We start from the raw sequence: 25,691 nt of genomic DNA, 5'->3' as shown, positions 1-25,691 counted from the left end.
TCAAGAAAATTCAACGAGTATTTAATTCCCAAGATTAGAGCAAAAGTTTGGAAAGAGGAATAAAACTCCTCATTGCCGATCAAAACTCTACATATATTCATCTTCTTTGCAAAACGATAGCAACTAAAAATGGCCCGCATTGTTTTTCCATTCTCCAATAGATCTGAGGCATCAAATGCCAAGAAATTCCAAAATCGCATCCTTTGTAGTGAAGAACTCTCTCACTTGCAGAAATGGATTCGATAGAAAACTTTAAAATAATAATAATATTTTAAAAACAAAAAATAAATAACCAACAAACAAAAAACAAAGTGGTACCAAGTTATTGAAGCTTTTGCAAATGCCCTACTCTATGATTATATGTTTACCTTGCTGTTTCAGCAAACATTGCAACCCCCAATTCCCTGATTTTATCCAGATGGTTTCAAAGCTTTTTAGAAAAATAAAAATAAAAACAGTCAGAGCCAAAAGACAAACTTTCTTCAAAGGGGCCAAAAGACTAGGATTTTCTAAACGTATGTATTAGTACAGAACACAGATTTAACATGAAGGGTCAAAAATCATTACATTCAGAATGCATCTCTTCCATTTAATATTCCGATCACCAAAAAAACACTCGATGCCCAATCTTCCTTGGTCCCAACTTCAATCATAGTGGTAAAAGGCCTAGACAAATACTACAGACGCCATTTTCCATGTGATCCTTCCCTTTTACCCTACGATAGAAACAATCAAGCATATCCACCAAGGCTGTATTTTGTCAATGTTGAAGCGGTCCCTGTATTAGCACTCCCACCTCAACATATAATGTTGTCTTAATTGTTCAGGTCCTAGTAAAGTATACTCGATGACCGAAGTACATGTTCATAAAATATCTAGAAGGATTGAATCCACTCAAAATAACTACAAAGTGAAGAGAGAGAGATAGAGAGGGAGAAGGACCAAAAAAAAAAAAAAAAAAAAGAGGAACAATTTTTAGTGCAAGTTTCAACATAACCCAGAGAAGAGATAGAAACAAGAAGCCAAAAGCAACACTTACAGATGGGAGAAAGGACAATGACAGCACCGATTGGATATAGGAAAAAGGTGGTCCTCTCCAGAAAGGGCAATACTGAAGCAAGAAGACAGAACGTTTGTATTAGTTCATCAATGCAATTTAGTGCCGGTTCTGATAATTAAACTTTTCCAACCACATATAGTTTGGAATCTATATATTGGCAAACAGGTGTACTAAATAACATTTAGAATACCAAAGTGTCCGTTTCCAAATTTTTGCAATTTAGAATGATAGGAAACCATTAATACAAGTGACTTACAGTTCGAAGACAAGTTTGATTAGTAATATGCCACTGAGTTAACTAGAAAAGATAAATGAGGCAACATGCAAAAAGTGTGCTACTCTTGCCATCACCAATGAAATCCAGCTGGATCACTAGCAAAAAAGCTACATTACATAAACAGTTTTCTTTCGCTGGGTACGGTTATTTACTCAGTGACTTTCACTTCTTATACTGATATTATTTAAAGTTTCTCATACATAAAGGTATGACTTTCTTTCTACCAAACCCATAAGAAAAACCAGTCAGATATTATAACTTAATTATGATGATCCCAATGATAACACAGAAATCCAACAAATAAAAACTAAACAAATACAGATTTTTCAGTTTCTATTTTAACAACAAAGAACCACATACCTACCATCTGGACCTGTATTCAAAAGAAATTTATCTGTTACCAACAAAGCCTTTAGCTTACCATCATAACCTAAGAAGTTGAGATAATGATAGTACGAAGCAGCCACCATAAATAGCAAATTTGATAGCAATACAGGAATGAAACCATGAGCTACCAAAAGAGGTGACAGAAAATAATGGATCACTGCAAAACAAAGACATCAGTAAATATTATGGTACAATATTTAAGGCTGAATTGAAAATCATAAAATAAAATCCAAATTACTGGTGTGATTACCATAAAGCATCACAAACAATGGAAAGAAAGAGTTGCAGTGCACATCGAATGCATACAGCCTTCAATAACAAAAGCAGGAAAATTTAGTGACCAGGAAAAAAAATAAAAATAAAAAAATCAATATGATTAACTGGCATCACACAAAGGAAAGAAACAAACAAAAACAATAAACAAAACAAACTGTAGATGAAATTTAAAATAGGACAGATTTTCATTAATGCAAAATTGTTCACACAGCAAGTCAGAAACTCGATCACAAGTTAATGTTATCGGTTCAGGAACCAAGGTAAACTGTAAGGTTAGAATCAGATTGCAGTAAAGTTGCAAACAAAAGATTTAAGACTTGCCATTCAACCCGTTGCTCTACCACATGACTGTTAGGAGCCTCTTCCCGAAGGTAAGCATTTGTCAGGAACCTGCATCAATATTGACTCGTGGCATTATAAAGTGCTCAGTACTTCATGAATAGGACTTTGCTTGAAATAAAAAGGAATATGAATTTTATGAGGAAGACAAGAATATGAAGTTTATGAGGAAGTGAAACAAAATTATTAAAGAATATGCAACTTGTTTAATTTAATGAATGAAAATAATCGCAATGTTGCTAGGAATTAATTTTCACAAATTCAGTCCCCAGTTTGGCTCAACACAAATATCACCAAAAAACAAATTAGCTTGAGCTAGCTGGTAGTGACTCAGTAAACAAACAAAGCTTATCCATATAATATTTACATCATTTTCTCAGGCTGTACAATTATCTGAAACAAAGTAACAAAAGCCAAGTAATATACTATGTTTCTCACTGAGTCTGTTAAAGTGATCATGGCATTGCTGAATACAAAATTTTACCTGAAACGAAATTTACTTTGATTTCAAAGCATCTAACCAGTGTTTCCAGATATAAATTGCTTAAAGACTTATCTTATGATTAATATGATTTATAAATTAGTATCCCTATTGACTAATACAGACACCTTCCCATGTACATGACTCAACTACTTCAATTCATCGTGGCCATAGCTCTTTTGCACTTATAAATGAGCACGATGATCTTGCATTTTGAGCAGAATGCTTTTATATACTATATAAATAGCATTTCAGAGTATTTCAGGGCACACATGTAAAAGCAAAGATTTACAAATTTGATAATTTGGGAGAGATTATCTCAAATAAGCTGCTGGTAAAAGTACAGCGGTTGCAAGGGTTGACATGAGTGACTTTGATAATAGCGACACCAACAAAGTACAGAGAGAGAAACTAGACATGGATAAAATATGATCTCTTACAGATACTGACAGAAAATCTCCTAAGATGAATTATATGACACAGCAATGCTGCTGCACCACAAAGAATAATGACTAAATTAGATAGTGCAGCGGCCACTCTATTTTATATCAATTAAAAAGCTCATAATTATCATGATAAGACAATATCTAAAATAACTATTGGAAACATACAATACAACAGCCTCAAAATACATTGATGCCAAAACAAGATTGAATACGGTCCAAAATTTACACATGTACAGTATTACAGTTAGCAGGAAGTGTTCTTACCAGCAAAATGTAGCCAGAAGCATACCAGTTACTAAAAAATGGAAAAGCAATACTGAAATAACTACAAAAACAGCATGAGCAGTGCTATGATCGTACCTGAAATAAATAAAAGAAAGCAACATAAGATCAACAAACAACCATTTACCCCACCAAAAACAAAAACAAAAAAAAAAGAAAAAGATCAACTAACAGCCAACACTTCTTGCATATACTAAATCTTTTTGCATAAAAACTAAAATAAAAATAATAAACGAACAGATTAACACCATAAAAAAATAACAAACAAAACACAAAAGGTTTTCAATGTAGAAGAAATAAGAAGCCCTAATTGCAACTTTGTCTCACATCCAAAGTTTATTAACACATCCAACTTTCCATGTCCTATGACAAAAGAGATGACGAATCTAACTTTATCAACTCCTCTGACAAGAGAAATGCTTGGAAAGAAATTCTTCAGCTAGCTAAATAAGAACTTATGGGTTTTATATTGGTTTCACCACGTTACAAAAACTAGCCATCACATCAATATCCAAGTAATCATAAACTTACGCAACACAATATGCCAAAGTTGCCACTGCCAGTAGAAGGCTGCAGATTACAACAAAAGCAGGGTCATCACGTGCCCATTGATTCTTAGTTTCTGAAACCAAAAGAAAATGAATACCTTTAAATTGCATAAAGAATAGGGGGCAAAAAATATAAACCAAAAAAAAAAAAAAAAATCTAACGATCTTGATTATTAATTTGAAATGAGTCTTCGCTATTATGTTTCAACAAGGGCTACTCAAATTCAAGTAGCTTGTTTGTTACCACAAGTCCTGAAAGATTAATCTGTATTAAATCAAGCTAACCCAATAAACAATTAACATTCACTCACATCTTTGCCAAACCAATACCACTAATGAGGTAAAAAACAAAGTGTCCATTAAACATGCAGCATAATAAATAAACATAAATAGTTACTAGCATAATTCAAACATATGACCAAAAACACAACTAAATTAAATCTACTACATATTAAGTAGCCATAAATCCAACAATTTAAGTTGTAAGTGGATCCAACTATACCTATCAAGTAAACATCTAAACGATTAACATAACTATTAGACTTATACAGGAAAATTTTCAAATTTCAGATAGACAGTAATTTTAACATTTAGGCACCTTTTTCATTCTGCAATTCAATTTACAGTCACCAACCTTGAATTCTATAATTATTTCCCTAAGACTTTATGGAAATGGAGCACTTCCATTAATGTAACAACACAGAAACAGCTTGACACAATTTTCGGTAACTTAAAGGTGAAGCTAGATATTGACCATTAACTTAAGGACAAGCAGATTAAACAAAAGAAGAAAATAAATAGATCACTATAGACATGACATCAAGTAATCCACATGTTAAGAAACTTAAAAATTGCAACCATGTTCCAACTTTCAGTTAATCAAGAAATAATAGCTACAGTACTCGTACCATGTTCCTAAAAGATAATATCCAAACCAAAAAAAAAAAAAAAGAGTCCAGAAAAAAGAAGAATGATGAATTTATTTACAAATCAACGTAATGGAAGCACAAGGCCTAATAAATTATTTAGCACTAACCAGATATTCATGGAAAGAGGACTTACGTTTGTGATATTTAGTGTGCTGATAGCTTCATTCATAGCATTACCGTAGTTCCACATGCAAAATACAAAATTCTAGAATAAGAAAATGGACAAATAACAAACTTTAAACAGTTCAATCTATCACAAAAAGTTAATTACATATATACCCCTGTAATTCAAATGAATCTCATATAAACCATTGTTTTTATATATATATATATATATAATCACAAATGTATTCCTTCCAATTTATCTTTATCGCAATGTATATTAGTCAAACTGAAATAAATAAACCCTTGTCATGCTTGTAACCAAACATAATGCAATATTTGATGGACCATAATGATGAACTTTATAAAAGCAATAGAATAATACTACAAAAACCAAACTATTTTCCCAAATTTTGGATCACAACTCAAACGTCGTTGTTAATACTGAATTTTCTCCTTTTTGGTCCCAATCTTGGGCCCCAATTGTTTTCAACAAATGGGATTCTACCAGATCACTTGCTGTTCAACATTTGGCAAAAGACATTGGTAACTCTAGTATTATTGAATGCCATACCAATGAAAATTGAAAATTGATACAATAGTAACTATGTACAAATTATAAATATAACAAGTGTATATTAGATACTTTTTAAATTTGTTTTACAGTTTCAAAAAAATATATATGCATATAAAAGATTGTATTTGTAATAAACTGAAAATTGATGGCATGTGTAAGAATTTTAAACTAGAAGAGCTGTTTATGTAATTAAACCAGAAATTACTTTTTGACGTGGACTCAAAGAAAAGGATGAATAATTAACAACTAATAATGACAATGAAAACAACATTTATGGTGGTGACAATCCAAAAGGAGGATACCAACTTATGGAGGAGATGATCCAAAAGGAGGATACTTACACAACTTTGGGTGAGGTACATAGATGAAGCATTTGCCAAAAAGTATATTCAATATCCATTTGTTGCCACTACATATAAACCAACCAAAAACAAAAGGAAAATTGTTCAGATCAACCAAAAACATGCAATCAGAATATTTGGAACTACAAGCAGCAGACAATACAATCAGAATGCCAACAAGCAAAACATTCACATTAGAAGAAACTACCAAAACAGACCAATCAATATGGATTTTGACAAAACCAATTGAAGAGACAATAACCAAAAACAGAACCAACCATAAAAAAAACGAACACAAAAATAAGCTAGTAGCTAGAGTTCTCTATGTCCAAAAATTATTTTATCCTGTATCATAATATGTCTGCCCATTAAAGACACTAAACATATAATTCAAGGGGGGATAGGAGATTACAGCAACATGATTGAGATCATGACCTCATCACTTTTAGATTTAACTAATCCATACGCTTGGAGATAATAATCATAACACGTAGGAGATCTGTACCAATTTTTATGGAAAACGAGTTTCAAAGAAGACAGGTGAACACATCCTGTGTTCACTTGGTTTTCACGAGTCTAAAACCAAAAACTTTAATAACCGCCTCTTTCTGGTTCATATATTTGAAACCCTGCAACCATCTAACTATATCTTCGGTATATGATTGATATAACTAATACATTCCAAGCAGGATATAGACAATGGCATGAGATTCAAGGTCAAAACAAGGTGAGAAACTCTTACTCCTGAAGCTTAAAAGCTTGGATATAGCGGAAGGGATTCTAAAACTCAGCCAGACCAGCCCATAAAATTTGAATTCTAGATTACTCAATGATACATCAAGAATAGTAGATAACTTACAAAGAAGCGAGAGATGCATAGGAAAAAACCCACTTATCTGGTCAGTTTTCCAAAACTGTTCTAAGCAAAATAATTAGCTTGATAAACCCTATTACATGTAATTATAGACCTCCATAATCTCCAATGAAAAAGCATCCATGGAAAATCCATGGTTGATAACCTTGAGATTTAGATCACGAAGTAAGAATTTGCAATCTTACATATCAGCAAACGACAATAAGAAATGACAAAATTAATCTGGACGCAGAATTCGTTCGAAGTAGCAACCAAAAAGCCCATTGCCTTTTTTTTTTTTTTTCTATCTCAATTCTCAGCAAGGAAATTCCTACCTACTTCAATTCATTGTTATTGAGAATTTCCGTTGAACAACAGAGTAACTAACAACTAACGCGTACACTTGAATCGTGCATTTTAGGAGCCAACCAAAAGAGAGAGAGAGAAAAAAAAAAAAAGGCCACGAAGCGAACTATACAGAAACTCACATTAATATAGAAATGAAATCCATATCATGGACTATAGGTATGAATTCACGCATAATCTCCATCGTAAACAAAGAATCAAGAGCGGTCAAATCCAAATTACCAATTCGACGATCCAATCCATGATTAAGAGTAAGTTGAAAAAAGGAAAAACAGGAAAAAAAAAAAAAAGAAAAAAAAAAGCGAAAAATTCAGATAGATCAGATCCGGCGAGAGAAAGCACCTTGATTATCCGTCGGAGGTACTGAACGAACATGGGGTTAGTTCGAGATGTAGAGGACGATGACCGCCCCTTCGACACCGTCGGCAACATCTCTCCCTCCTTCTCTCTCTCTTTCTCTCTCTCTCTCTCTCTCTCTCTCTTCTTCTTCTTCTTCTTCTTCTTCTTCTTCTTCTTCTTTTCCTTCCAATTCCAGCAAACTTTTCGCCAATCGAAGATCTTGCACTCTCTCTTCTATGCTCCGCAGGACAGGAAGCAAAAGCGTAAAAACGACGACGACTTCTCTCCCTCTTTCTATCTCACTGCCGGCTTTTAAGGCCCAATTCAACTTTTGATGAAGATGGGCCTAGCTCTTCTCTTTCAGGTAGACCAAGTCTTCAGATTGGGCTTCAACTCCCACGAAAACACTATGACAGGCTTTCTTTTTCTTTTTCTCGACTTTTTAAGCTTTATTTTCCCAAACTACAAAAACAAAACCGCCTCATGAACTATTTATTTTTATGTGAATTTAGTTAGATAATACAACTTTTTCAAATAAATTTGGTAAAATTAGTAACCCATTTTGTGTAAAAGTAAAATGAAATTGAATAAAACAGTTTCTAAACAGAGTTTCATATGAATTGTATGTTTAATTTCATTAAAAATATCTATCGAAATATTATTGAACTTTACTAATAAAAAAGTAATAATATATGGGACAATGTGAGGGATTTTGTAGTATATAGGGCACAATGCAAAGAATTGTATAATTAAGAGGTAAAATGTATTTGCCCCTTTTTTAATGGATCATGGCTTTATATTTTATTGTTGATAATATATATCTTTGAAATTTTTATAATAAAGTAAAACCACAAGTGATGAGAAAGTTCTAACTTTAAGCTCCTATCTGCTCGAAATGCAAGTGTAATTTCTAGATTTTAAATTATACTTATTAAAGTCAAATAAGTCAAATTTCAAAAAAAAAAAAAAAGAACAAAGATGAAAACCATTTCATATTTTCATATAGAAGGTTCTTCTCAATTACATATTATATTTATTTTGTTTTAAAAAATATATATACTATATTTTATTATAGTCAAAATTGTTTCTTTCGTTTATTCGTAAAAGTTAAAACGATATAAGATTAGAATCTTTGATAATGTGAAATAGTCAAATGAGTCTTCTTCTTTTTCTTTTTTACTTTTTTTTTTTTCCTTTTTTTGATAATAACAGCCAAATGTATTGTTGACTCAAAGTTCCCTAGTAAATATGTGTACTTTCATTTTTTTCTATAGAAGTAGTTTCATTATTATCATTCTTCTTGTCATGAATACACAACTAAATTTATTTTTTCTAAATAAAAAAGAGGTCTGTGATAGTATGACAGACATGAGATCAATGGTCTTGTACCACATAGCATTTCAATATAAAATAGCCAAAATGAGATATACTATAATTTTAAGATCTATAAATGTAGTAGTTTAGTTGATTTTCTTTTATTAAGCTACCATTTTCAATAGTTGCACAAGTAACTATTGAATGTCATTGGTATAAATGCATAGCCTGAATCCTAACTAATAACCAATAGCAGAAAAATAATAGTAGAATTGGATGCTAATTAATGCTAGCAAGAAAAATAACAAATTACATTATAGTAGGCAATGGATAATCATATAGCATTGGAGGATTTTGGTAGTTTCCACATAAAAAGTAACGAATGTACACATCTTCTACAAGTACAATTAAGCCGAAAGGTTTATTGTTTTTTTGTTTTTTTTTTTAAGATGTTCTAAACTATATTCAAAATTACAAATTGCCCCCTCAATTAGAATTAGCAGCTATAACTTTAGAAATTTTTAAATGATACTCTAGAAGAACAATTTTATTTTTTTTCTTTGGGTAATATTAGCTGTATTACGCACAAAAGCCCCTCAAAAAGGAGGATTATAGGGGAGATTTTTCTCTCTTTACATCAATATTTGCTAGTCTTAAGAATTTTGAGGGAAGAGAATGCATAGAAGATAGATCAAAAGAAAGGCTACAATTAAAAGATAGAGAATACTTGGCTATCCTATCAGCTAATCTATTAGCAAGCCTAAGTTTCCATTCTAGGGACTTGTTAGACTTAACAAAAAAGGAGCGAGCAGGGAGGATGTTTTATCTAGTATGCCAGCCACAAAGGTAAGAGTGGTCATTAATTTCATTGACAATCAGTTTAGCACCAGTTGACCAGTGGAGGTTCTTCCATTCTTGTTGAGCTGCCACTTCAAATGCCCAAGCCAAGCAGTTAACTTCATCCACATGGGTGGATACACCTAAAACTAGTGTGATGCAATAAAAAAAAAAGTTTTCCTATGAAATCACGCACCACCATTGCATTAGCTACTTATCCTTCTTTATAAGCTGCATCCACATTGACTTTCCATTCTCCTCTATTCAAAGGTGATTATTCCTTTTTCAACTTTTCCAATTTACCATATACTACTTCTTTCTTACCTTTTACATAAAACTCATCAACCAACTAGGGTTGTCGCTTCATAACATTCTGTTGACCTTGAAAGAGGGCTTTATTTTTTAGGTTCCAGATGCTGTAGAGTAATGTCACCAAAATCACCAAACTAAGATTTTTGTTAGAAAATAAGTCTCCTTAGCCTCTTAAAAGATTGATACACCCTTCCAACAAATCATGTAGACTGTTCACTTGCCATCTATCGAAGTTGAAACTCCATTTGTTGACAAAAGCGATAAGTTTTACCATAACACATTGTATGAAGAGGTGAAAAAGGGACTCCGATTCTTCTCCACATAGACTATATATTATATCTCCAATTCCAATTCGTGATGCTATCAACAACTTTGTGGATAGGATACCTATAGATACTCTTCATAAGAAAATCTTCAACCGTTCATGAACTTTGAGCTTCTAAGGTTTCTTCCAGAAAGGTCCTTCTAGCAAATTCTCCATTTCGATAGGTCATATAGCAATTAAGAACTGAAAAATTTTTAAGTTGTTACCAATCCAAAGGAATTTGTTGTGGTAGGATGTCAATGACCATGGTATAGCTAGAATATTATCTGCCAGTTGCCGATCAAAAATACTTCTTATAAGCATCTCATTTCATCCCAGATGATTAATATCCCTAAAATCAGCCACCTTATTCCATCTCAAGGTATCTACTCCCTCCCTTGGTAGTGAAGTGAATCCTAGAAGATTAGGAATCCATGGATCAGTCCAAGGATCTATTCCATAGCCGTCACCGAGTTGGAAACAAGCACCCTTACAAAGCATCTTCCTAGCTTTATAAATACCTTTCCATGTACTTGAACATCTTTTCAAGGAAGATTTTCAAAGAAAGAATAACTTACAAGATATTTAGCCTTAAGAATCTTGATCCAAAGTACCTCTTCTAATGCTAACTTCCAAGCTAGTTTTGTTGACAAGATGAGATTCATATTTTCTAAGATTCAAAAACCCAAACTCCCTGCTTTTTTATTTATTTACATAGCTCTTTACAAGATTTCAGAGCCATAAATGTCCCTTCTTTTTTATTAGTAATCCACCAAAATTTTCGAGCAAGGGAGTCCAACTCATGGCAAACACCAACAAGAAGCTTAAATGTGGACATGGCCAAAGCACGAATGGTTGCTCCATCCTTCTTCTCTTAGATTGGACTCTTTCCTTTTGCATTCTGAAATCCCTGGTTCTATTCCTTCCCGGTATGAAAGAGTTTTCCAAATATATAGACTGACCTCCCAACTCCTTTAATCCAAAAACTTTTATTTTCCTCTTCGTAACTTTATCTAAATTTGTAGAAAAAAGGATTTTCAACTTATCCTTGTTAGCCTCTTGGCCACTCTAACCATAATAAAGGTCGGAGTGTTTCTTAAATGTTGAGGCTTCATTTACATTAACCCTGCACATAATAAGAAGATCATCTACATATATAAGGTGTAAAACGGTAAGGGCATTACAGGAAACTTTGATATCGTGGATAGTACCTTTTTTTTTTTTTTTATTAAGGATCTTGAAAAGAATTCTGAGCATAGGATAAATAGGAAGGATGAGAGAGGATCGCCCTTCCTTAGTGCTCATTCTGACCTTATGTTTCCTACTATACCTCCATTAATTAACAGAGTAGTTTATTGTTCTAACACAGCTCAAGACCATACTACGAATATCTATTGAAAATACCTAAGCCTCTATGGCCTTCTCAATAAAAGGTCATTCAATCTTGTCATATGCCTTCTTAAAATCTATTTTAATCATCAATAATTCGCTCTTACCCTTGTGATGCCTTATCTTGTGAAGAATTTCTTGACTATAGTATTTTCAGCAATCCATCTTCCTTGTACAAAAACTCCCTGGTGTGGGGATATGATTATTCCAATTATGCTATCCAATCAGTTTATAATGATCTTTAAAATAATCTTATAAACAAAATTATGTAAGCTAATTATATGATTATGGTTGAAAGAGGTAGATTTTTCAATCTTTGGTACAAGCACTATAAAAGTTTTGATCACGCTCTATATTATTCTCCTTCGCCGAGAACACTTCTTGACAAATTTAATTGTCCTCTATCGAACAATCTTCCAATACTTTCTGTAGAATATGCTTGGAAATCCATTTGGGCTTGGGCTTTTCAGAAGGTGCGCAGCCCATATTACCTGCTTAATCTCATCTTCATTAGGGATTCTAACGAAATTCTCATATTTAGAATCACCACATGATGGCCTAGCCTATCTAACCCTCTTAGAATGGATGGAAAGTTAGAATGGAACAACTCAAAGAATTGATTGATAAAGTAATCATTTGATGAGAGAGTCCTCAAAAATCCATTCCAATCCAACTCAAATAGTCTCTATCTTGTTTCTTCTGCATCTCATAAGTAAGCTAGTGTGAAAAAAGTTATTATTTTTGTCCCCCTTTTCTAACCATAATTCACAAGATTTCTAGCGATGAACAGATTCCAATATTTTTATTTTTTATTTTTAATCCATAGCTACTCCTGAATTTCCTTTTATAATGCACCATTAAGACCGAATCTCCTCTATACTAATTTCAATTCTTCTTCTAAAGATTAATTTTAGCTTAGGCAAATCCAAATATTTCCTTGTTCCATTTCTTTAAAACTCTATATGTATTTATCAGGCATCTACTGATCTTATGGATATCCATACCCACTCTATTGTCACCATTCCAGGTAGTGTTAATTATACCTGGCAATTCGGGTTCGTGGGTCGTGTTCGTGTCAACCTGTTTAATAATCGTGTCAAAAATACCTAACCCGAACACGACCCATTTATTAATCGTGTCAGGTATGCAAAACACTAACCCGACCTGTTTATAAACAGGTCAACACGACACGACCCGTTTAACATGATTATTTTAACGGGTCATGTTGATCTATTAACCCGTTAACCTGAAATTGACCTATTAACCCGAAAATTAACCTATTAACCCGTTAACCCGAAAATTGACCTATTAACCCGAAAACTAATCGATTAACCCGTTAACCCGAAAATTAACCTATTAACCCGAAAACTAACCTATTTATTGAAATAACTTGTTTAAAATGCCAAAAATTATAATTCACAATACATAAGTCTTAATATGTGCTAAAAAAGACAAATTCAATACACCAACATAAAATTTAATGTCCTAATAATAGTAAAACACCAATACAAAATAAACTAAATGGTATCAAATTGTTATCATAATACATATAAAACCAAAGGAAAAAGGACATAACTATCATTATGCTCCAAATTTATTTATCGATGTCCAGATTCCAAACCAAATATGTCAATTTTTGGTGTTCAACAATCCAGCCTGGGATCATAATATCAAAATAAATAAAAAAAAATCAATTAAATATAATACAAAAGTTAAAATGTTAAAATAAAATAAATTAAATTAAATAAATTTTAACATTGATATTACCTTATGCTTGAGTATTGGTATAATTAGAGCATTGACTTGAAGATTCTTCTTTATTGATATCACAGCTCAAAACATCTTCAGTAAGATCCTCAAGTTGTGCTTGAAATTTTTCTTGCATTCCATAAATTAGTGAAACAAAAAAATCATTAATAAAATAAATTAGTGAAACAAAAAAATTATTAATATATGCAAATGAAATAAAGAAAACATTAATAAAAATAATTACCTCTTTGCCCAAATAACCAATCTCTTGTACAAACTATCGCTTCAACAGTGCTAGGCTTTAATGAACTACGAAATTGATCTAATACTTGTCCACCAATGCTAAAAGCAGATTCAGAAGCAACGGTGGATATAGGGATACTCAATAGATCACGAGCCATTGAAGCAACTTCAGGATAACGAAACTGATTTGCTTTCCAATAATCAAGCACATTCAATTCAATTTTAGTAGCCATCCTTGGCTCCTCTAAATAAAGCTCCAATTGTGATTTTTGTGTATTGGCACCTAACTCTTCAATTTCACAAATATTAAATTCCTACAGTGTTAGAAAATAAAATTTTCAATAAGATTATTTTTCAAAAAATTATAAATAATCACTAATTAACACAAATACAAACAATTAAAATTAATAAAAAATTTAAGAGTTATTTACCTTCAAAATGGAACTAGCTGTCTTTCTAAAAGAAATAACATCTTCTCCAACACCACAAGATGTGTTACTCTTTTCTTTCTCCAAAGAATGTGTAGAAGATGTCAAAGATCTTTTTTGAATATACTCCTTAAATATTGAAAATAATTTTCTCTTCACATGTATAAACTCACTAGAACCACTTGCTCCATAAATTTTTCTATAACACCAATCTACAAATTGAAGCTTATATCGAGGATCCACAACCACTGCAATGGCTAATATCAAACTAAATTCTGACCAATACTTCTCAAATTTTTTAAGCATTTGATTAGCCATGGTTCTCAAGTAATCATCCTCACTTTCAATATTTTCCTTCAATGTAACATAACAAAAGAAAACCGAGGAAAAGTACAAATTTGAAGTAGGATATTTAGTGCCCGAAAATATGCAAGTGATATCATAAAACAAACCCAAGAATCTACTTATCTTTTCAATCTTCTCCCACTCATGACTAGAAGGGCAACTCTTATAATTTGAATCACTTAGCTCCAAATGACAAAAGGCACGTCGATAGTACAATGCACTTTCAAGCATTAAATATGTAGAGTTCCATCTAGTAGGCACATCTTGCCTCAAACCTCTCTTAGAGTCCATTGACAACAATTTAACACATTCTAAAAACTTATGTTTTCTTACTTGTGACCCTCTTACATATTTAATACTTTCCCGAATCTTATGAACAACATTATCAATATCTTTCAACTCATCTTGTACTACCAAATTAATGATATGAGCACAACATCTAAGATGAAAAAAATCACCATCACAAACTACAGCCCCCTTTAATTGCAATTGAGTAACTAACATATCAACAGAGACATCATTGGCAGAAGCATTATCCAAAGTTAAAGAAAATAACTTTGTCTCAATTCCCCATTCACACAACAAAGAGTATAGTTTTTCTGCCAATTCTATACCGGTATGTGGAGGTGGCATATAACAGAAATTTAACACTCTCTTTTGCAAGATCCACTCTTTGTCAATGAAATGGCAAGTAAGACATATATATTCATCAGTAGTTGTAGAAGTCCATAAATCAGAAGTCAAACAAATTCTACCAGGAGTTGCATCCAACATGCATTTTATCCTACATTTTTCCTTCAAATGCATTTTAAAAACATCCGACTTAGCAGTATTTCTAGAAATAAGTTGTATATCAGGGTGTAAATATTGAAATATGGTTCTAATTCCCTCATACTCAACAAATTGGAAAGGCAAATCATGCATGATTATGGCCGAAGTTACCAATTCTCGAAAATGCTCAAAGTCAAATTTAGATGCATTCAATGAGATAGTCCCTCTATCTTGAGATATCAATAATTGACCAATATCACGAGTGTCTCTTTTCACACAATTTTTCAAATGACGCACCAAATTTCCCGTTCCATATTTACTATCACAAAGATAAATGGTACCACAATCTTTACATTTACATTTTTGCTTACCATCAACATCCAAAGGAAGCACATCAAAGTAAGACCAAACCTTTGAAGTGAGTTTTCTCTTGCGTTTCACTTTATGCCCACTTGTGACTCCCTCCATAGGACTTGCAACATCTTCTAAATTAATAGGCATTTCAAAGCTACTTGATTCAAGATTTATTTGAAGTCCATCCATGTTTATCTACATGTTTTCAAACCAAAAAAAATTATATATTAAAATAAAATATTATAACAACCTTATAATAAACATGTATATAATTTTTTGTTTCCAAATCACAAAGCAAAATATATTCACACATATGCACATATATAATTTTTTCATTTCCCAAGCTATAAGAGGTACAAGATGGCTAAATATCTATGCAATCTTCCAAATTAGTACTTCCAAGTTCCAACAATGACAATTTAGCTAATATGCATTATCATTTCTTATTTGAGTCATCAACATTTTTTAAAGTTAAAATTTGTCTAATTCTTTCCTTTTTAATCTATACACTACTCAAGCATATGAAGTAAAATACAATATAAAATGTATTCTAAACTACAAAATAAAAATGAAGCAAGAGAAAATGAGAAATACCACAAAAATGAAGAGGATCGAGAGCATTAACAAATTGTTTCTTGATAAATACCAACTCTAACATAAGCATTTACATATATAGGAGATAGATTAAATAAAAAGACCAAAAAAATCATATTACATTCATTTTATAACCACAAATATTAAGAATAAATATGTAAAAGTAACATTAATTAATTGGAGAGTAAGGAAAAGAAAATTATCTAAAAACCATATCTGTCCATTTAGAACCACAAATATATAGAGCAAATTTATAAGATTAATACCAATTAATTGAAGAAGAAGCAAGAAATAGTAACTCTTCATAAATGTCATCTAATCTTTTATTGAGACTTATATTATTGCTATCATGGGACAAATAGAAACTGTCGCTCTTTCGGCCATGGATGGTTTCCGATCATTTGGCCAAGCTTGCCAAATTGTGATCTACACAACCAGGTTGATTACTATTGTTTTTGTATATGGAACAACGAAAATATCATTAAGAGATCAATTAAAAATATGCTAGAGATATTCAATGTCTTGCTCACCTGAGACTTGAAAAAGAGTGAAATTAAAGAAAGAGTGAAATTAAAGGTTGCACAGGTGGGAACAAAAATTCCCCATGAACACACAAACAAGGAACCACCTCGTCCATTCTAAAAAACACCAAGAAAGCCTTCTCTATAGAAAGAATAGCATCTGAGTTACGCAGGCAGCAGGACTACTCCCGAGAAAAAAAATTACTGGAAGATAGAAGGAATCTGAAATGAATCACCTCTTCATTGTCCAGCCACACATCAGAGAATATGACAACATATCATTAAATGCTTTCTTTTCCAAACCCGCAAGTCTAAGCTATGATAAGTGCATCAGCAAATAGTATTCAATAAGTTCAAATATCTCCAGAAAATGAATCACTGATGTTTTAACTGTGCTGAATGTCAGTAAATAATTGATAGGATACAGTCTACTCTTTTGTTAGTATACAACCACCAAAAAAGCCATATCCAGCAAGCACCTTGAGTGACTTCTCTCTGTCCTCCAGTGGAAGAAATCCACAGGTAATAACCTTCTTTACAAAAAAAGAATTAGCACATCCCAGAAACTCAACCTTATCTAATTTTAATTATTTCGTATATATATTCTGAATAACTTTTCCTTTATCATCACTGGAGTTGGAGGAGTTAGCAAGCAAATGCACATAGAGACTTGTTGGAAAAATTAAATATAGAAGTTTGTTGGAAGTGTTACATTACAACCAATAGTTAGAGAAGTTGGAAAGTTTGCATGGGAAAAAGAGAGAGGAGGTACAAGGGAACGGAACTTTATCCTTTTACATATCCTAACAAATTAAAAAACAAGAAAAAATTATGGCAAACAAAAATAAGATTTTAAGAAAAAAGAAGAATTTTTGTTGATCTATTATCCAAACACTTAGAAAGTATGCTACACACCCAAAATCTATGACATGTAGTTTCTAAGGCATGCCTGACAGAAAAAGGTAGAGATTATTAGGTTCCTTTTTAATCATCAGGGTCGACCAAGATTCAGATACAACCAAATATATCAGTACAAAATGAATTGAAAGTGACAAAAGAGATCTATCCTGGTGGAACCAAGATGGAGATTGGTCTCCTTATCAGTACAAAATGGGATTAGATTGATCAAGTTCTGGGCTGATATATGATATCAGCACATAAATGTCATCTAATCTTTTATTGAGACTTATATTATTGCTATATATGATAATTTATTATATTATACAATTTCTAGTTGGAATTTCAGCTGCACTTTTACGCCCATGGGAAAAAACTTAGGCCGGACCATGGAAGATCCACAAAAAGTGGGGGTTGCAATGTAAGATCGGTAGATAGTGTGAAACATACATTCAAATATTATAGAGATCAATATCTGTTTTCTTTCATTTATGACAATTGCAAAAACAGCTTCACATATATATATATATATATATTTTTTTTTTATGTAACTCAAAAATGCTTTGTGATATGCAAAAATTTGAAAGTTTAGCATGACTCACCGTTCGTCAAGAATCTGCAGAGAACTCTCAAAGACCCTGTAATGCCGAACCCAAATCGTTCTCCTTTGTTCTTTCAACTCTCAGTTGCTTCAACAGTTCAACTCTCAAACGACTCACTGTTCTCCTTTGTTCTTAGAGAAGAAGTAGGAGGTAGAGGAAGGAGGCTTTGATGGCTGATGGAGATTAGAGATGGGGCTGGCTGGTGAGGCAGAGAGAAGAAGCAGGGGGTAGAGGAAGGAGGCTTTGATGGCTGATGGAGTTTGGAGATGGGGCTGGCTGGTGAGGCAGAGAGAAGAAGCAGGGGTAGAGGAAGGAGGCTTTGATGGCTGATGGAGATTGGAGATGGGGCTGGCTGGTGTGGTCTGTGGTGGCTGCGTTGTGTGCTGGAGAATAAGATGCAAAATTGAAAAATAGGGCTTGACTCTCGACTTTTGAGTTTTAGATCTGAATTTTTTTTTTATTAAAAATATATTTTTTGTTTTTAAAAAATTAATAATAGAAAATTATTTGTATAAAATTTTTAATTTCTAATATTTTTTAATTATTAAATATTATATTAGTAATAAAATATTAATTTAATATTAAATTTAAATGGGTTGTAATAGGTGTATAATCGTGTCGGGTTGAAACTGACCCGTTTAATAAATGGATCGTAACGGGTCAATTTCGAGTTAAACAGGTCAACCCGAAAATGACACGATTAATAATCGTGTTAAACGGGTTGACTCGATTATGACCCGAACCCATTTATAATAAACCCAAACCCATTTATTCCGTGTCGTTTTCGAGTCGTGTCACCGTGTCATGACCTAAATTGCCAGGTCTAGTGTTAATTATTTGAACACTCAAAGCTCCCAAAGTCCAAGCTTCGAGGAATCTAGAAGGTCTATTAACTAGGCGATTGAGCTTTTCTATTCTTATCAAAATTGGGCAGTGGTCCAACCTTTTAGCTTGCAGATGCTCCAATGTAGCCATCGAATATGCAAACACCCAATCCTTACTAGTAATATCTCAGTCTAATATTTCCTTTATCAGACCTTGTTATCATTGCCCATTCTTCTAAGTATATCTATAGCCCCTGAAGTCTGGGTTGATAGCTCCTAGAAACTCCATAAAGGATTTAAGATAGAGTTTTCTCTTTTAGATACTTCTATCCCCATATTTTTCCTACTCATGTAACACCTCATTTAGATCACCAAAGAGCATCCAGGAAATTCGTCATTCCTTTATCACGTCAAATAAATCCTTCCAAAGTTTTTTTTTTTTTTTCCACTCAGATACGAAGTGAGAAAGACCATAAATAGACTCCATTTGACTCCTCCATCCCTTTCCATAACATCCCCACCAAGATTCTTTCTGATTTTCAATGTACCTCATATGGAAGTTATCATTCCACATTAGAGTGATGCCTTCTGCTAAACTCTTTGCTTCAATTACTTCCATATTCCAGTATCCTAATTTCCAATCAATCCTTTCCATCTTGTCCTTACTACCTTTGGTTTCCATCAAGAAGATGCAGTTTGGTCTGTGCTTCAAAATAAGTCCTTTTAAAGTACTAAATGTGTCCCTACCTCTCAATCCCCTTGTAGTTCTAAGAAAGAATTCCCATAACCAGGGGAGAGGCATGTATCGGCCCGCCTCCTCAACCTATTAAAAACCCTGTATGGGTTGAGAAGATTGCGCCCCTTCCTCAGTTTAAGAGTTCTTTCCTTTTACCCTCCTCTAAGCTCTCCTCCTAGATTCCCTCTTCGAAGACCAGGATTAACTATGACGTTGATTCTCTTCTTCATGACTTCCTCCATTAAATATAGCTCTGGTGTGATTAACCAATGAGGCATCCACTCACATTCTGGTACTAAGATGGAATTGCTAAGACTTTCAATTTCAAGCTCAAATTGGGGATGGTCTAATTCATTTTCTATGGGTTATTTTAGATGGCCCAGCTAGCCAAGTTGAGCAATTCTTTTACCTATAGCTTTTTCAGTCTCCTCCCTTATCTAAATGCCTCTCCATCCAGCTGGCCTAGTAATAAAGGTAGGTTCAAGGCACAAATCATAATGTTTAGGTTTAAGCCTCTCTAGTAATTCTTATCTTTCACCTACACTGTATTTGGCTATAAATAGAATCAAGCTGGTGGTTCATTCCGAAAGCATGTGGGATTCACAATTTAAACTTTTAACATTTTTTCAATACTGCCTTTTGTAAGTCAAGCTCGTTTCCTAAACAATTCTTTTCTATCGTAAGATGAAATTTTTTTAGTTCCTAACTCATCTATAAGGCATTGAGGTATTCCTAATCTGTATCATCCTTACTAGATTCTCTAAGCAATAGCATCTCCTTTTGTCATAATCTGTGATCCACAATTTCATCAAAATGGTCTCTTTTCGAAAATATCTCCTCTATTTATCTATTGACCATACTATGTAGGAGTTTTCTGCTCCGATCATTTTCTTCCTCTTCTAACTTGACAACCAGTAGACTTCCGACATGCCCCGCCTTCAACCAGTGGCCATAAAGTCTTGTTGATATCCTATTAGCAGTAATGATGGTCATTGGCTTTTCGAAGGGGCATTTACCAGTCATGTGATTCAACATACCACTCTTGTAACAGAAATCCGACAATCTTTCAAATTTAAATTGTATCCAATTCTCATCTCCATCTGGTTGTTCTTGGAAAAAGCCAGCTGGGATGGGACTTTCTACAAAAAGATCTACCTTGAACCTCAAATAACTATTGGCAACCACACATTTTCTTCCTAGGGTCTCCTCGTGAAGGGTACCCATGCTTCTACCAATCATCTCTGTTGTGCCAAGATGTATGTATACTGGTGGGAGTCCATGGACCTGAATAATAAAAGTAGAAGTGTCGAAAGAGATTTCCTTCAGCGCTTTCTGGGCATCCCACCTTTTGAAAACGAGATGGGCACCATTGAAACACTAGGGCCTACCTTCAAAGATTCTATCATAGTTTTCCTTAGTTCTAAAGGAAAACTTAAACAAATTTTCCCCCACTTTATCCACATGAACCATCTTCTTTAATCTCTAAGTGTTTTCCACTATTAACAAAATGGCATATCTCTTGAAAGGCCTTGCTGTGAGGATCTTTCCTACCAGGACTTTATCAAAGACGAGAGGTTCTCCATCTAGCTTCGATTGAAGTTCAAGGATCGAAAGAGTTTTGTAGATCCATCATCTTCCCCTGAATATGATCCATCTTACCATCAAACAGATCTAAGATTTAGCTTGCGAGAAGAGAACAAAACCAGTAAATAAAGAAAATCAGATAGAGCTTTTTATCTGATAGAGGAGCTGAAGTTGAACTCTTAAGAACAAGAGAGGAATCACAGATCTAAATGACAATGCTAGATCAGAGTGATTAGGCTGTCATAGCTAGCAATGAAGGCAAGTAAGAAGTCATCCTCAAGCTAGGGGACCCAAAGACCATAGAAACAAAAACACCAGCCCAGAAAACAAAAACCCCCAATAAAGGAAAAATAAAATGGCAGAATCTCACTGAAAGGAACAAGAGAACCAGCGTACCACAGAGCAAGGAACAGATTTAGCTATCCAGAACAAAGCCAACCAAACCTCGATCTACTCTATAAGAACAATTGTTACTACCATTTATATTTTAGGGATATTGGCACGTGTGGTCCCTAATCTATTGTATAGTTTGCATTTTGATCCATAAATTTTTTTTTAACACTTTGTTTGTTAGTTCCCTATTTTTGTTGCACCACTAATCCCTAAACAAAAATATCCTGTCCAAAAATCTGTTACTAGAGGAATTAAAGTGTAACTTTGATATAATTTAAAGATCACATGTGCAATAAACATTAAAAAATTTAAATAATTGGTAAAAGATATTTTTAAAAATGAAATATTTTTTATTAATAATTATTTAAAAATCTTAAGAAATTATATTTTCTTCATAAAAAAAATCTTGAAAATAAAAAAATTAGATGCATACTAAAATCTTTTGAAATTTTAAAAAAATAAAAATTTTAATATATATATTATTTTTAAAACACTTTATTCTTAACGTGAAATGCCATTTAATAAAGCTTCTTTTTACTATATTTATTTATTGGAAAAAATTATTAAAATTTTATATTGATTTCTTATTTTATATTCTCTTAAAAAAATTTCAAAACTTTTGCAGTCAATTTAATTTTAAATATGGTTTTATATACGAGGTATAGCTTCTACATTTTTATAAGTTCCAAAGATTTTTAAAATTTTAAATTATTTTTGAAAAAAATAATTTAAAAGTTATAAATATATATATACATATAGATTTATTTGCAAAGATTTTTAAATTATATGAAAAATAGATATTTTAAAAATTATTTATATATATATATATATATATATATTTTTTATTCATATTATTGGTGCATATGATCCCTAAGCAATATCGAAGTTGTGCATTAGTCCGTTTTATTGATGGATTTTAGGATAGAAAATTGATTAGAGATTTAGGTCACGTTTAGTATATAAAATGAGTATTCCTAATAAAATAGGAACATATTCATAGAAGTTGAAAAATGAAAAAAGAATAAATGTTATTTTTGATATGTTTGATTATTACTTAAATCAGGTTCGATGTTTAGTGTTTCTAAAGATCTTTTTCTTTCTTAAAATATCGAATTTTACAGTTATTTATGTATTTTTAACTTAAGATAATTAATCTTAATTTGGATATATTTTAAGTATGGTGAAAATCTTTTAAACGAAGGAAAGATAATTACTTTTTAAAAAAAAAAACAGCTATTCCTTCAAATAAGAGAATAAGTATTCCTATGGAATGGATTTTTCTAAAATTTAAATCTACCAAATATAATAGTAGTGAATCTTTTAAAATGGCTATTTTATTTTTATATTTATTCTGTATACCAAATATACTTTTACAATAAAAAAAATTAGAGAGTTAAGGGACTATATTGTCAAAAAAATATTGAAGACCAAAGTATAAAATGTAATATAATTTAAAGACCAAAGTGACAGATTAAACAATGAAATAGAGGCAATATTGGTATTTTAGAAATAATTTGTTCCATCAATACCTTTTGAATTATGTATGAAGTTGTAAATTACTCCATGAACTATGAAACTTGCAAAGTTACACCTGCACTTTTTGTAAATTGTGCACCATCAAAACGATTGTTTGACTCCGTTTACTTTGCATTCAACAAGTTTGTCCAACTCCCTAAAATTGCACTATCACATGCACACACAACAAAAGATCAAAACTTCTAATCAACAAGTTTTACTTTTTAGATTTTTGTTTTCCTTTGTTTCCTTGCTTTGATATATTATAAATCTACTAAAAACATATTTTATTTTGTTCCTTCTATTTAAGAAGATTATTATTGAAATATTGCATGAAAAATTGTTAAAAGGTTGAAGGGTAATGTGGCTAATTGGCAATTTACAACTTTATACTGAGTTTATCTAACCAAAAAAAAAAAAAAAAAACTTTGTAGGGTATTGATATAAAAAACAACAATGTCCCTTTTTTTATACCATATGTGTATGTCATATGACATTTAAATTACAAATATTGTTAAAATTTCTATTGTAGAGTACCATTTTAAAAGTACATGGGCATAATTGCTAACTTTATAGAAGAAGCTACAAAATTTTAGGAATGTTTGGTTTATTGAATAAATATAAAAATAGAATACATATTTCATAGATTTCGTTTTTTCCATGTTTGGGCAATAAGTATTCCATAAAAATAGATATGCTTTCATTTGAAAGAATAACAATTTTTTTAAAAAAAATCTCAGAATTCATATTCTTATATTTAAGTTTTAATACGGATAAATTTTGAAATATAGATATACATTTATTATCACATACTAAAAATATATAAATAAATATAAAATTTAATTTTTACCAAATTTGAACATTTTTGGGAAAAAAAATATTTATAAAGACTAAATCTTGATTTTAAATTAATATTTTCACCAAACATATAAATAGGAATTATCAATCTTTTCCTCATTTTCTATTTCTATGGATACTTATTCTTATTTTTAACAGGATATTTGAATAATGACAAAGTTACTAATAATTTGAAATTATCTGAAAAAGTAAAATTTTCTATTATTTGAATGATTTTTAAAATGATAAATTTATAGGATTCAGCAGAAAATAAATTTCACAATATGAAAAACTAACATGGTAAGTTAACTCTCTCAAATAGGTGTTATTCTAAAGTTCTCTTGAGAAATTAGTTTTACTTTCTTTTTTTTAAATACAATTTTACAATTTAATTTTAATGTACAAGCTTATTTAATTACTTGTAGATCCTATTTTATTATATTATTAACCAAATATTATATAAAGAATCCCAAAAAAACTTATTCCAGGGAAATTGAATCCTAGAAAACTAATTCTCGGGAATTAGTTTCCTTCAATATTTTTCCTTCCACCAAATAGGACGAAATAAATATTTATTCTGTATACCAAATGTAGCCTAAATACTTTCTTAAACTTTGAAAAAATGGCTAAGTTTGAAATTTAATAATATGTTTGGATAATGATAAAGTTAGTGAAAATCTAATTCCCTTGGAAAAGTGATAATTTTTTTTTATTTGGATATTTATTATGAGGTGAAAAAATATGGATACAAATAATTACATTCCCACAAATGTAGAAAAATATATAGGAAAGTTATTTTCACTTATGAAGTTGTCATTTTGAAAATGTCACAGAAAATAGTTTTGGAATTTTTTAAAAATACATATTTGCCCTTATATACAATATAAAATTTAATTACTTACAACTCTTAACTTTTCTATTACCCATAAAACATAATAAGAGAAAAATTAATTTTTATGAAACTAAATCTCGAAAATCAATTTCCCTTCTAAATTTGATACTTCTCAAACGGGATCTAAGAATAAAGGGATTCTCCTATTTCATTTTATTTTAGAAATATTGACATAATTGCACCTCAAATTATATTATATTTTGCATTTTACACCCTAAAGTTTATTTTTATGTTATTTTGCACTCTAAACTAATTCTTTCTTTGCACAATTAGTCTATTTTGTAATTTTTGTCAAACTATTTAACAAACTAAACATGTGCTGCCCATTTGCCCTTATAGCAGAGACAATTAATGTCTTTTTGTTTTTCTTTCTTTTTTTTTCTTGACCTTTTGAATTAGAAAATTATGACTCCATAATTCAAACATCCCTAATTAGGCAACATCCCTAATTTTCTTGTTCTGGATATGATTTGGAACATGATGCGTTCCTTAAACTAAGCTCCATCGCTTTCTTAGGCTTTTTCATGGAAACTCCAGTAGTAGTACTTAACCTGTGTGGCATTGAAATTGAAACCATGAAGGTTGCAAGAAATAGTTGAATTCAAAGTAGAATACATATCCGCCATCTCTTTTATTAATATAAATTA

At 31.7% G+C, this 25,691-nt stretch overlaps 2 protein-coding genes across 5 annotated transcripts; both read right to left on the bottom strand.

Annotated features, from left to right (window-relative positions):
• Window positions 1–461: 461 nt before the first annotated feature.
• LOC107426990 (uncharacterized) lies at window positions 462–7,898 on the bottom strand. Of its 3 annotated transcripts, none has more exons than XM_025077621.3 (10): window positions 7,607–7,894; window positions 6,046–6,113; window positions 5,159–5,184; window positions 4,080–4,170; window positions 3,531–3,626; window positions 2,322–2,390; window positions 1,975–2,033; window positions 1,698–1,881; window positions 1,040–1,111; window positions 462–903 (listed from the first exon to the last, which is right to left on the bottom strand). In XM_025077621.3, the coding sequence occupies exons 1-10, from the start codon at window positions 7,694–7,696 to the stop codon at window positions 876–878; spliced, it is 783 nt and encodes a 260-aa protein (XP_024933389.1). In that variant the 5' UTR covers window positions 7,697–7,894; the 3' UTR covers window positions 462–875. The 3 variants fall into 3 exon arrangements, with proteins under 3 accessions (XP_024933389.1, XP_048337149.1, XP_060667355.1); XM_048481192.2 differs by having other exon boundaries at window positions 1,759–1,881; window positions 7,607–7,890; XM_060811372.1 differs by lacking the exon at window positions 3,531–3,626 and having other exon boundaries at window positions 7,607–7,898.
• Window positions 7,899–13,643: 5,745 nt separating this feature from the next.
• Window positions 13,644–18,714, bottom strand: LOC107407206 (zinc finger BED domain-containing protein DAYSLEEPER-like). Of its 2 annotated transcripts, none has more exons than XM_048480985.2 (3): window positions 18,264–18,714; window positions 15,707–15,844; window positions 13,644–14,065 (listed from the first exon to the last, which is right to left on the bottom strand). In XM_048480985.2, exons 2-3 carry the CDS (start codon window positions 15,836–15,838, stop codon window positions 13,736–13,738), a joined length of 462 nt encoding a protein of 153 aa, XP_048336942.2. In that variant the 5' UTR covers window positions 15,839–15,844; window positions 18,264–18,714; the 3' UTR covers window positions 13,644–13,735. The 2 variants fall into 2 exon arrangements, with proteins under 2 accessions (XP_048336942.2, XP_060667448.1); XM_060811465.1 differs by lacking the exon at window positions 18,264–18,714 and adding an exon at window positions 16,774–17,015 and having other exon boundaries at window positions 13,645–14,065.
• Window positions 18,715–25,691: the final 6,977 nt, after the last annotated feature.

The sequence above is a fragment of the Ziziphus jujuba genome, chromosome 9 (genome assembly GCF_031755915.1).
Source record: "Ziziphus jujuba cultivar Dongzao chromosome 9, ASM3175591v1".
In the NCBI taxonomy this organism is placed as follows: domain Eukaryota; kingdom Viridiplantae; phylum Streptophyta; class Magnoliopsida; order Rosales; family Rhamnaceae; genus Ziziphus; species Ziziphus jujuba.
This window is presented reverse-complemented; position numbering and strand designations above follow the sequence as displayed.

Excerpts from the sequence above, each read along its gene's own strand:
- LOC107426990 (XM_025077621.3), bottom strand. The coding sequence starts at position 7,696 with ATGTTGCCGACGGTGTCGAAGGGGCGGTCATCGTCCTCTACATCTCGA. Across the intron at positions 1,882-1,974 it reads ATTGTTTGTGATGCTTTATG|TGATCCATTATTTTCTGTCA; the intron begins GTAATCACACCA and ends TTTGTTTTGCAG. Across the intron at positions 1,112-1,697 it reads AATACAGGTCCAGATGGTAG|TATTGCCCTTTCTGGAGAGG; the intron begins GTATGTGGTTCT and ends TTCTTGCTTCAG.
- LOC107407206 (XM_048480985.2), bottom strand. The coding sequence starts at position 15,838 with ATGGATGGACTTCAAATAAATCTTGAATCAAGTAGCTTTGAAATGCCT. Across the intron at positions 14,066-15,706 it reads AGAGAAAACTCACTTCAAAG|GAATTTAATATTTGTGAAAT; the intron begins GTTTGGTCTTAC and ends CTAACACTGTAG.